This window comes from Nicotiana attenuata, unplaced genomic scaffold (genome assembly GCF_001879085.1).
Source record: "Nicotiana attenuata strain UT unplaced genomic scaffold, NIATTr2, whole genome shotgun sequence".
Lineage (NCBI taxonomy): Eukaryota > Viridiplantae > Streptophyta > Magnoliopsida > Solanales > Solanaceae > Nicotiana > Nicotiana attenuata.
Window position 1 is genome coordinate 35,183 of NW_017675377.1, and position 13,302 is coordinate 48,484.

General features: G+C 35.1%; 1 protein-coding gene across 2 annotated transcripts in view; it reads left to right on the forward strand.

Annotated features, from left to right (window-relative positions):
- The first annotated feature begins 5,624 nt into the window (after window positions 1–5,624).
- Window positions 5,625–13,302, forward strand: part of LOC109220009 (exocyst complex component SEC10-like) — a 27,378-nt gene continuing 19,700 nt past the window's right edge. Inside the window, exons 1-8 of one of the 2 annotated variants that reach the window (XM_019384469.1) lie at window positions 5,625–5,872; window positions 9,246–9,346; window positions 9,452–9,691; window positions 9,777–9,851; window positions 10,208–10,309; window positions 10,659–10,709; window positions 10,826–10,931; window positions 12,482–12,601. In XM_019384469.1, the coding sequence (XP_019240014.1) occupies window positions 9,251–9,346; window positions 9,452–9,691; window positions 9,777–9,851; window positions 10,208–10,309; window positions 10,659–10,709; window positions 10,826–10,931; window positions 12,482–12,601 (790 nt within the window). In that variant the 5' untranslated portion in view covers window positions 5,625–5,872; window positions 9,246–9,250. The remainder of the gene's footprint in view (window positions 5,873–9,245; window positions 9,347–9,451; window positions 9,692–9,776; window positions 9,852–10,207; window positions 10,310–10,658; window positions 10,710–10,825; window positions 10,932–12,481; window positions 12,602–13,302) is intronic. The other variant, XM_019384470.1, reaches the window with a different exon arrangement.

Here is a 13,302-nt window from a genome sequence, read left to right on the forward strand (position 1 = left end):
TTGAAGTAGAATGTGATGCTTCAGGTGTTGGTGTTGAGTAGTTCTTAGCAGGAAGGTAAACCCGTGGCTTATTTTAGCAAGAAGCTAAGTGGATGTAAATTGAAGTACTCCACCTATGAAAAAGAGTTCTATGCTATTGTTCGCGTGTCGCAACATTGGAGTAATTATAACCAAGAGATTTTGTGCTATATTCTGATCATGAGGCACTAAAGTATCTTAGTCACCAACAAAAGCTCAACGCAAGGCATGCAAAATGGGCAGAGTTTTTTCAGAATTTTCACTTCGTAATCAAGCACAAAGCTGGAAACCTCAATCAAGTGGTTGATGCTCTTAGTAGAAAACCGTGCTTGCTTTCTTTGATGAAAACTAATGTATTTGGATTCAACCATATCAGGAGCTTTATGAAGCTGATCCAGACTTTAGAGATGTTTGGAAGAGATACTTGGAGGGTCCACAAAGAATGTTTAAAATTCGAGATGGGTTTCTTTACTATGGAAAGTAGCTTTGCATACCACTTAGCCCTTTAAGGACTCATTGTGAGGGAAGCACATGAGGGTGGATTAGCTGGTCTTTTGGCCATTCTAAAACATTGAAGATGATTCAGAAAACTTCTACTTGCCTAAATTGAACAAAGATGTGTTGAGGCTGATTGACCGTTGTGAAACATGTAGAAAAGCAAAAATGCATGGGAGCAATAAGGGATTATATGAGCCTTTGCCAAATCCTACAACACCGTGGAAACATATTAGCATGGACTTCTGATTGGATTGCCAAGGACTCAAGGAGGTAAGGACGCTATCTTTGTTGCTGTTGACAGATTCTCTAAGATGGCACAATTTATCCCATAACAAGAAAATGATGCAACTCATGTGGCTGTTTTGTTCTTTAAAGAATATTGTCAAGTTACCCAGCATTCCAAGAAGCAATGTTTCTGATCGCGACACTAAGTTACTCAGTCCTTTTTGGCGTACTTTATGGGCTAAGCTTGGTACGAAGTTGAAATATAGCTCATCTTATCACCCTCAAACGGATGGACAAACAAAGGTAGTCAATCGAAGTTTAGGTGCATTGTTAAGAAGTTTCATCAAGAAGAACTTAAGAGAGTGGGAATCCTTGCTTTTGCTTTTTCTCTATTTTGTCTTCTTTATCCTTGTTTTTGGTTCCAAGCAAGGTTGTGATAGTCTTATCTTATTCTCAATTGCGTGTGGTGTTTCTTTATCACGTTAATTGATTCCAAGTGGTGACTTTAGGAATCTTATAGTTCTTGATCATTCATAGATACGTTTCTTGATCTAAATTCGTTTTTTTTTGTTATCATAGGATCATAACTTTCCTTGAACGGTACATCATCAATATTTACTTGTTTTGAACGAGTAAATAGTCTTTTTTATAGTTCAGATCATCACCTTTCATCTCGTTTTTTAGATACGTTGTTTCTTGAAACCGGTCCACAAACAACGTTTTCGTTTAAAGATCTTGAACCTGGTCGGTTGGTTCTTTGTTAACTCGAAGAATCACATCACTACTTTGGAAAACAAGTCCAACTACGTTAGGAAAAGGAAAGTACTAGGAAGCAAAAACCAAGTCATTCTTGGAAAGTAATTCCAAAAATGTTATAAAAAGGAAAACTTAACCTTAACTAACTAGGAAATCAATAAATATAGTCCCATAATCTGTGAAAATCAATCCCAAACCAATCTTGGATAGAATCTTGAAAATCTTGGAATTCTTGAAGGAAATTTGCAAGTAACTTGGAACCAACTTGCACTCAACATCTAGCACAACTATTGCACCATTCTTGGATATCAAGTAAGTCCTTTTTATGCTATGAAAACGTGGCTTTATGTTGGACTTCATGGGCTGCAAGTTTGGACACATTTTAGGTGTTAAATTGGTCCCAACAGTGGCCTGATTTGGACCTTCTTCGGATGAATTGGTCACTTTTATTCTTGCTCAAGATTTGTATATAGACTAGTTTAGGTATTTTCAACCAATATCAATCACACCCACTCATTCAATCCAACCAAAAAAAGGAGGAGAGAATAAAAACAAAGTTGCAATACATTTTTTCTCTCTTAGTTTTTGCTAATCTTGATCAAATTTTGTATATAGCCTCGTTTAGGTATTTTCAACCAATTTCAATCACACCCACTCATTCAATCCAAACAAAGTTGAACTATATTTTTCTCTCTTTGTTTTTGCGTCTGATTTTCTCTGATGTGAGATCAACCTTACCTTTCATCCCACTGATTTTTTTTTGCATAATTTGCTAGAATTTTTGCTAAACTACGAGAGCAAAAGAGAAGAGATAGAAGAAGAATTACAAGGAGAGAAAGGGGGGAGGAAGCCAAAATAAGCGTGTAGTTTTTTTTTTTTTTTGAGAGAATATAAAAGAGAGTAGGTTTTTTAGGATTTGGCTATATAATGCCAATTGCTTGGGACTATCTTTGCCAAACCTAATATAGCGCTAAAAAAATTGCCAATTCCTATAATGGGTTGTAAAAATTTCAAAGGAAAAAAAGTCGGGGTTTTGGCACGGTATAACAACATACTCATATAATTGGCACAAAATAGTTCTAGCTATAGATATTGGCATCAAATGGCCAATAAATGTATATCACAATTATAATGTGTATATCACAACTTTTTTCTTCTTCTTTGTCTATACAACCATGTGTATTAAAATTTTATTTTCATTCTTTGTATATAAATAATATTATTCATTGTATATCAATAATATAAAATTATCTATATAGTTATTGCTGCCTTTATATCAATATATATCACAATAAAAATATTGTATTATTTGTATATCACAATGTATAGCATATCGGACATATGTATACCAAAATAGATATCATAAGTTTATTTTTCTTTCTTTGTTGCACATCAAAAATTAAATTTCCTTGTATACTAAAATATTATTTACTCCCACAATTATATTTATTATTTTTATATTTTAGAACTTGCTTAAACATGCTATATCAAAAATTTATTTTCCTTTTTTGATTAATAATTAATAATTATATTATTTGTATATGACAGTGTACAACATAATAATAATATGTATATTAAAAAAATTATTAAAATTTATTCTCCTTCTTTGTATAACACATTTCAGATTGAAAACTCAAGTTCAAGACGACTCCACATGTGTATCTCCTATTGTAACCCGTGTATATCTCTATGTACATCAGGGATATCTCATGTATATTATGTGTATCTGTGTATATCCATGAAAATTTATGTTATATATACGATATACAATGTGATATACACAGGTGTCCATAAAAAAATTGTATTGTATACCGATATACAAAGTGATATACACAGACTTCCTTAAAAACTTGTGTGTGATATACACCGATGTACACAATATATAACGTGATATACACATGTCGCAGTTGGATTTTTAGGTCTGATTTTTTGCCGGAAACCAGTCTAAATCACTTCTATTCTTGCTCAAGATTTGTATGTAGACTAGTTTAGGTATTTTCAACCAATATCAATCACACCCACTCATTCAATCCAACCAAAAAAGGAAGAGAGAATAAAAACAAAGTTGAAATACATTTTCTCTCTCTTAGTTTTTGCTAATCTTGATCAAATTTTGTATATAGCGTCGTTTAGGTATTTTCAACCAATTTCAATCACACCCACTCATTCAACCCAAACAAAGTTGAACTATATTTTTCTCTTTTTGTTTTTGCTTCTAATTTTCTCTGATGTGAGATCAACCTTACCTTTCATCCCACTGATTTTTTTTGCACAGTTTGCTAGAATTTTTGCTAAACTATGAGAGCAAAAGAGAAGAGATAGAAGAAGAAATACAAGGAGAGAAAGGGAGAAGGAAGTTAAAATCAGCGTATATTTTTTTTTGAGAGAATATAAAAGAGAGTAGGTTTTTTAGGACTTGGCTATACAATGCCAATTTCTTGGGGCTATCTTTGCCAAACCTAATATAGCGCTAAAAATTTGCCAATTCCTATTATGGTTTGTAAAAATTTCAAAAGAAAAAAAAGTCGGGGTTTTGGCATGGTATAACAAGATACTCATATAATTGACACAAAATAGCTCTAGTTATAGATACTGGCATCAAATGGCCAATAAATGTATATCACAATTATAATGTGTATATCACAACTTTTTCCTTCCTTTTTGTCTATACCAACATGTATATTAAAATTTTATTTTCATTCTTTGTATATAAATAATATTATTCATTGTATATCAATAATATAAAATTATATATATAGTTATTGCTGCCTTTATTCAATATATATCACAATAAAAATATTGTATTATTTGTATATCACAGTGTGTAGCACATCGGACATATGTATACCAAAATAGATATCATAAGTTTATTTTCTTCTTCGTGCACATCAAAAATTAATTTTCTTGTATACTAAAATATTATTTACTCCCACAATTATATTTATTATTTTTTATATTTCAGAACTTGCTTAAACATGCTATATCAAAAATTTATTTTCCTTTTTGGTTAATAATTAATAATTATATTATTTGTATATCACAATGTACAACATAATAATAATGTGTATATCAAAAAAATTATTAAAATTTATTCTCCTTCTTTGTATGTTAACATTTCAGATTGAAAACTCAAGTTTAAGACGACTCCACATGTGTATCTCCTATTGTAACCCGTGTATATCTCTATGTACATCAGGGATATCTCTTGTATATTATGTGTATCTATTTATATCCATGAAAATTTGTGTTGTATATACGATATACAATGTGATATACACAGGCGTCCATAAAAAAATTGTGTTGTATACCGATATACAAAGTGATATACACAGACGTCCTTAAAAACTTGTGTGTGATATACACTGATGTACACAATATACAACGTGATAAACACATGTCGCAGTTGGATTTTTAGGTCTGATTTTTTGCCGGAAACCAGTCTAAATCACTTCCATTCTTGCTCAAGGTTTGTATATAGACTAGTTTAGTTATTTTTAACCAATATCAATCACACCCACTCATTTAATCCAACCAAAAAAAAGGAAGAGAGAATAAAAACAAAGTTGAAATACATTTTTTCTCTCTTAGTTTTTGCTAATCTTTATCAAATTTTGTATATAGCCTCGTTTTGGTATTTTCAACCAATTTCAATCACACCCACTCATTCAATCCAAACAAAGTTGAACTATATTTTTCTCTCTTTGTTTTCGCTTCTGATTTTCTCTTATGTGAGATCAACCTTACCTTTCATCCCATTGATTTTTTTTTTTGCATAATTTGCTAGAATTTTTCCTAAGCTATGAGAGCAAAATAGAAGAGATAGAAGAAGAATTACAAGGAGAGAAAGGGGGGAGGAAGCTAAAATAAACGTGTATTTTTTTTTTTTTTGAGAGAATATAAAAGAGGGTAGGTTTTTGTAAGGATTTGGGTGTATAATGCCAATTGCTTGGGGCTATCATTGTCAAACCTAATATAGCGCTAAAAAGTTGCCAATTCCTATTATGGGTTGTTATAGGATGCCAATTTTTCAAAAAAGTGAACACGTTAAACAGGCCAACCCGGCCCAACAGGCCCACAAGTAAACTTTGAATTGTCCCTTGCTCCCTGACTCTTCTTGCTGCCTTGAGTTTCTCGGTCTACATTTACAACGGAGAAAATATAAACAAATACAGTAAAGAAAAGCTCATTGTTACTTTCGTTGAGATCTTCTTCTCTCTACTCCAACGAAAACCGTGTTCTTCTCCTAGTACTTCTTGTTAATCCTGAAATTTTCGACAGATCGCCAATTAGCTGGAAACAGAGCGGACTCCAATTGAGCTAGTGGTCCTGCAAACTGCCCCATTCATTCTTCTCTACATTATTGAGGAAAAAAAAGGCGAGTTCATTTCTCTACTCAATTAGTCAATTGTACTTGTTGCTCAATTCAGTTGCTATGCATTTGCTTATTAACCTGCATACTTTTACAAATTGAAAATACCTTGCAGGTTTAAGATTGACAGTATTAGCGGTCAGCTCTTATTTTTGTTTCACTTCCTTTACTGTTAAATTTCTGCAATTTTCAGCATCACATCCTAGTCATTAATTAAAATATAATTACAGTTTCATTAGTTGATGTTTGAATTGCAACTAATTATTTTCGAAGAAGTTTTCTTGCTTTTATTTTCAACTGGATTTCGTTCTGTTTTTTTATACAGAGCGCCTTGTTGAAATTGGATTAGATAAGTCGGGTCTCTAATTTTGCTTTATACAAAAATTAAACATCTTGATATTACTTGTTGTGTGTCCCGAATAACCTTGTGTTTCCGTGACTAGTTTGTGTTCTTTAATTTGTGCTGCTATATTTGCATGTACATGTTGCTAGTTTGTGTTCTTTAATTTGTGCTGCTATATTTGCATGTACATGTTGCTGCTAGTTCAACAACAACAACATACCCAGTAAAATCCCACTAGTGGGGTCTGGGGAGGGTAGGATGTACGCAGACCTTACCCCTACACGAAAGGGTAAAGAGGCGGTTTCCGGGAGACTCTATTGGGGATTTAAGCGCATATCGCAATAAAAGCACGGGCTTTAGTGAAGAAAAGCGCCAATAGAGAAGAAATAAAAGTAGGAATATAACAACAAGAAAACACAAACAATAAATAGTTGGACAAAGAATGTAAAAACTGTAATTGAACTATATATGTGCAGTTAAAATGAAGTAATTGAATTTCTAATATCTTGTTCTTAATCACTAAAAGTTTCGTCATGACATTTTCTTAACAATAAGGCATCACTTCGTCAACTATATTTGTTGTCAAGTGTTGTGCTCTTAAAGACAAAATCCGTTAGCACCTTAAGCCTACAGTAAAGCGCCAACAAAGCGATGCGAAGCGCATAGCCTGGGCTTCACCAAGCTTCAGGCCCCTTTGACAACACTGTGCTAGTTGGAGTTGTTTTCGCTTGGATTCTGTCTCTGCTTTTCACCTGTTAATAATTGCTCTGATATTTTGTAACCAGGTGATGAGATGAGATCTCACCTGCTTCCACTGAAGTGCAGGTTCTAGTGTTCTCCGGTTTATTGGAAACGTATCATATTCTAAAAGAGGAATGAATTAGCTGCATTATCTACTGAAATTGCAAGTTCTAGTTTGGGTTTCCAATTTTTTCACCAAACATTAAGCTCTATGACCCTAAGATAAATAGGTCCGCGAGATTCGTAGAAATATATAAGAGAAAAGATATTGCTGAAACTTGAAATTAACCAATATAATAAGCTCCCAACCACCTTAGAAGGTTTAAAGGGGAGCGAACAATGACCTTATTGCATTTGAATTAGGCAGCAAGGAAGGAAGTATGTCCCTTAAACCGACTCCTATAGATGTATGGAAATCAAAAACAACAAGGTGGTGCTGGTAAAGACGGTCTTACTGAACTAGCCATCTCAATGTTCCAACATTACAAAAAATGTAACCCTTGATCTCCAAATAAGAGTCTCAATACCTTCAAAATCATTCCTATTTCTTCCATCCAAAATGACCATAATATCTGAAGGGGATTCAAAGCATTTTCTTTGTCCTTGGTCGACATGTTCTAATACCAACATGTAATGGGCATCTAAGATGAAAGTTTACAACTCTGTGGCAGAAACATAGTAGAGAAGGAGAAGAATCAGATCTTCTCCGTGAAATTTCCAAACGAACCATTAACTGATATATCCACTCAATTCTATTGCTTAAGTCATCTGGCATCGGAATGCATTTCGAGCAACTTGCAAAAATGGCAAGATATTTGCAAGCATCAGTTCATCAAATTGCTTATGTGCAACCATAGATCATTCTTGAAGCACAAAAGAATATGTTGTAGGGCATAATTGGGATGTCCCTATTTGTTACCAAACTATTTAATTTTATCCCTTCATCCGTATTGAGCATTGACCACAATGGCATCTCCAAATTTAACGTGTCATATATCTTGGTGTTGAGAGCTCATCACATGTGGGATTGTCCTTGCTCCTTCACTTCACACGGCGAGAGATGTTTCAAGGTGAAAATTTTAAGAGTCCATTAAAAGAGTCTTTGACAACCGAGCTGACATGCCATATCAAGGTTTGCTTCTGATATCGAATCATTGGACACAGGGAACTCAAATTTTCCGATAATTCCTCTCCAAAGTCCACCACTAATCTGGCTGTTGTGAACATATATGCTATCTCATCGTCGATAGGGGTTGCATCAAGTCTTCCTTTTATAAATCTTGGAATTTCTAATAACGTATTTAGTAATAGCCCTATAGATGTTTAGATGCTTCTTTAACAGGCATATCGGATTGATATCCCTAATATCCGGATAAGTGCTTTTAGGTAGAAAAGAAACCATTGGTTATGTTAAATGAAAAAGCCAGAATTGAGATGAAAGTGATAAGTGATGTAAGAAAAGATATATGTCCCTTCCCTTGGAAATTATAGGGGATACATCGGATGGGGATGGGGACTTTCTTCTTATGGCTTGGTCAATCCTCACTTCACGAGCTACCTTCTGGTATTGAGTTAGGCCAAGGTCCATTTCTTTATCATGGTATCAGAGCCAGACTTCATCCCAACTCTTTGTTTCACCGATGTTGGCCCCCATATATAGTCCACGCTCTGCCTTATTGTGCATGGGGTGTTGAGTCTTCCACATCGTATGGGGATGCGGGACTTGGTCTCCTTATATAGCTGGGGCAATCCTCACCTCATGAGCTAGCTTTTGGGTTGAATTAGACTTAAAGTCCATTTCTTTATCATTTTTTTTTCACGAGCTAACTTCTTTTTCCTACAACTTGTAGGTGTTAGCATCTACTGATTATTGTTAATGAAATCTCATCGTACCTGATAAAAGAAAGAAAAAAAGGAACAGATATATGTCCCTGCTCCGTATAAGGTTAGTTTAGAGCAGATCCAATAGTTACTAGAAATGGCCAATACACACTAACATCTCATCCGAGCTTTGAATTTTGAATGAAAGTGCTTGTCTTGTGGCTTTTAGGGTTTTTAACATAATTTTGTACTTTTAGAATTTCACTCTTTTTTGTTGCTACCTTTTTCTTCCTTTCTTGTCTATCCTATAGCTGTTGGCAAGGAACCAATGAGGACTGATCACAGTCTTGTGTTGTACACCACCAAATTTATGCTAATTTTTAGCTCAGTTATCCTGCTTATCAAATGATTATAATCCAGTTTTTTAGCAAAGATGACGGATATAATTTCTGGTTCCATTTTCTTGTGACTCAGAATAGATGAGAGAGACTAGAGATGGAGTGAGGGCTGACAGGTTTTCAAGTTCCGCATCTGCTGACTCTGATCCGCTTGTTCTTGACATAGATGATTTCAAGGTGACGCCTCAGATGTCATATAATGTGTATGGAAGATTATGCCAACTTAAGCTTTAGAAAGTTGGTAGTTAACTGACAGCAGCGTGTTTTACCCACTAAATGCAGGGGGAGTTCTCCTTTGATGGCTTGTTTGGTAACTTGGTGAATGAGATATTACCTTCTTATCAAGAAGAAGAATCGGACGCAGCTGAAGGCCATGATGCTCTACCAAATGGGAATTTGTGGACCCCACCAGATGCGGGAAAGTCAGCACAAGGAATGTCAAGTCCGCTATTCCCTGAAGTTGATGATTTATTATCTTTATTTAAGAATTCGTGTAAACAACTGGTTGATCTCAGAAAACAGGTATAGTAAAGGATTATATGTGGATTCAGCGAGGTAATACTGTTTCTGAAGGTTTTTGTTCTGATGCCTTCATATTTGATCAAAGATTGATGGGAAACTTAACAATCTTAAGAAGGAAGTTGCTGTCCAAGATACAACGCACCGCAAGACTCTTTTTGAGGTTAGTTCATTGGACTGTGGTCATTATAAGATGAAGTTATAGTTCTTTTAAGGGAAATCTTTTTTCTGGAAATAGTTTGGGGATTAGCTCATTTTAGTGCAATCTGCTGCTTTAATGGAGTAAGTTTCTTGATAGAGCAAATAAATGACAAAGTGCTGCCGAGGTAACATTTTAAGTCAGAGTGGTGAATGTTTTCAATATAATTCTTAAATTTGTTTTATGAAAATGAGAACAATCCACTTGGTCTGTTGTTGTCTCTTTCTTCACTTTGTACTTCTAGGGATATTCAAAAAAAGAGATGCTTTTTACCTAGATAAAGACCTCAGTTTAAGTTTGATGAACAATGCAATGTGCAGCTGGAAAAAGGTGTGGACGGCTTGTTTGATAGCTTTGCACGGTTGGATTTGCGTATATCTAGTGTGGGTCAAACAGCTGCCAAAATAGGAGATCATCTACAGGTATAGCAGCTTAATTTCTTTGCTTTTTGCAAGTCTTGTAAGCACTTGTTTTGATTCTTGATTAAGGTTAATTTCGTATGATGTTTTATATTATAAACAATTGATCAAGTGGAAGTGTTTCGTTATGGCCACGTGCAAGTTTGTTTGCTTCCAGAAATTCCACAGTATCCTTCCCCTTTTACTTTGCTTTTCTTCTACTAATTATGAAATGCCTACTTTTAAGAGGAGAAAGAAAAAGAAATTTTTCCTTAAGACCTAACTCCATTATTTTGTCCATGTTTATTCTTTTCCTGAGCTGTTTAATGCTGTTAGTATGTCCGATATCTACTGAATCTCTGTTTGTGTCCAGAGTGCAGATGCTCAGAGAGAAGTTGCTAGTCAGACGATAGAGCTCATAAAGGTAAACTTTTCATGACTAGCTTCGTGCATTCGGCAAAATAATCCTTGCATGTAGGGCTATTCTAGTTTCTATCCTCATTTGGAAACTAACAGTGTAAGTTGCTTTCCATTTCATAGTACTTGATGGAGTTCAATAGCAGTCCAGGAGACCTGATGGAACTTTCTCCTTTGTTCTCTGATGATAGTCGTGTTGCTGAAGCTGCTTCGATTGCTCAAAAATTAAGTAAGATCCATATGCTTCCTTAATATTCTATGTGGTAAAAATCATGCTTTTTTTTACCTAAAAATTCTTTTACTGTGATCATTTGAGCTGTCAATTGTAAAGTCTAACTCCTTACATTTATTACCTAGTAGCCAATGTATAAAGTAAGGGGTCATTTGTATCATGGGATAAAAGAAGAATAATCCCGGGATAAAATGTGGGATTATTTAAGCTCGTGTTTGGTTGGATGTTGTTTTTCTGGTATAAGCAATCTTGGGATTAGTTATACCACAATTTGGGTATTGTTTTTATACCACATTCAATATAGGATAACAATCCTGGGATAGCTAATCCCGGGGCAAAACAACCAAATGATAAAAGTGCCCTTCTCCCAAAGTCCTTTAAGAAGGCCAAGGTTAAAATTGGTATGGAAGTTTATCCTAGTTTATCTATTATAAAACCAAACACAGGTTTTATATCATATCCCGTATATCCCTTTTTAATCCAAAGAAATCAAACATCTATTGAAAAAGGTATATCCTCTAAATAATCCCGTTATTATATGATTCCCCTATTATAATCCCCAACGTTATAATCCTGGTATAACTTGTTCAAATGATCCTTAAGAGAATCAGCTGCTTCTGAGTTTTAAGCCTCTGTATCATAATCATATGTCATTTGGCTTTTATCTGTAGTTTTATTAATAATACAGTTTATACCGTAGGCTTCCGATGTGGAGTTGTTATATCAGTGTCTTGAACCTAATCTCTGTATTCTCTATGTATCTCGTCTTCTTCCTCATTATTTCCTGTTCAGTTCCCTATTTTAGTTTCAGCTATGCCCCGAGCAGCCTGGAGCTGGGTCCTCCTTTTCCTGTCTAGACCCTGATTTAGATATTTTCCTTACTTGACTAAGCAAAGCTAACACATTGTCTTCTCATGAGGTTTGCATTGGCATAACATCTAGTATCTCTGTATTTTAATCTCATAATCATGGAGGAAACTTTATGAACTTCAAATGTTTTGGCCGGTGCAATAAAATGTGTAGCGGCTCGCATTCTATACATGTTTTCTATTACTTAGGAACATATCATATGTATGACAAATGACATAGCAGAATAGCTGACGCGAATATCCTGCTGCCCTGTGCCCTTTCTAAATTCTTTTTTGAGGGCTAGGAGGGGCATTTGAGAGTGGTTTGGTTTGACCGTTGGATTTTGCATGTCCCAGTCAATGACCAATTGTCTTGATCACTATTCATTCTCCTCATCGCTTGTATTACTTTAGACCTAGGTTTTTAATATCTTAAATATACTGATTGCATGCACTTTACACAATGTTCGTTTCCATTTGAGGAGGATATCTTATCCTTCACTTCTGTGTTATTCCTATTTAGATAAAACAAATGGACACTGAACTCTTTGTTGGTATACAGGAGTATAACAGTATTTTTTTTTCTGGCTGCAGTTACGTTCAACAATATTTTTCAAGGGATTTTCATGTTAGGACTTATTTTCTTCTTTTTCCGAAGATTTTTATGAAGATTATCTTTTGACATCCATACTATTTCAGGATCATTTGCCGAGGACGATATCGGAAGACAAAGCATGACTATCTCATCAGCTGTTGGTAATGCAACTGCGAGTAGAGGGCTGGAAGTTGCTGTTGCCAACCTCCAAGAATACTGCAATGGTACAAAATTAGCAACTTATTTATCTATCTACCACTTCTACTTGTTGTATTTTGTTAGCTGTAAGACAGACTTTAAGGACCTCAAATCCTGCAATTGGTGTTTGTTCTGCAGGGTAAATAATTTTATTAATGATGGAGAATTTCTGTATACAAGCCGTACACAAATAATAGAGAATCTACACACTCCATCTTCTACACAGATAGGAACTTCATGGGTGCAGCTAAAAGATACTAGGAACAGGAGACTATTTTCAATGTTACAAAATCAATTTCAAACCCTTCGGACGATCTCCTAATCCTCTCTTTCCTACATGAGGGCTAATGGAGCAATATCCCATGCCTTCAGTCTTCTTTTCCTCCTTCTAAAAGCTCCATTGTGTAATGCCTCCTTCACTGTTCCCCTCATCACCCGCTGTACTCCAAACCAATCTGGAACCACCCACCAGAAATGTGCAGCCACCTGACAGTTTAACGGAGGATAGTCTACGTCTTCACCCAAATATATGCACATGGTAAACCAATTGATATAAGTGATCCCTATCCCTCAGGTTTTCTGCTGTTAGTATCACTCCCCCTTGCAGCGAACCACATGAAGAGACAAACCTTCATAGACGCCCTTGGGACCCGAATAGATAGGTGTGGGAAGCTCGACTCCTCTCTCGCTAACTTTGGTAATAAGACTTAACCATGAATAGACCATA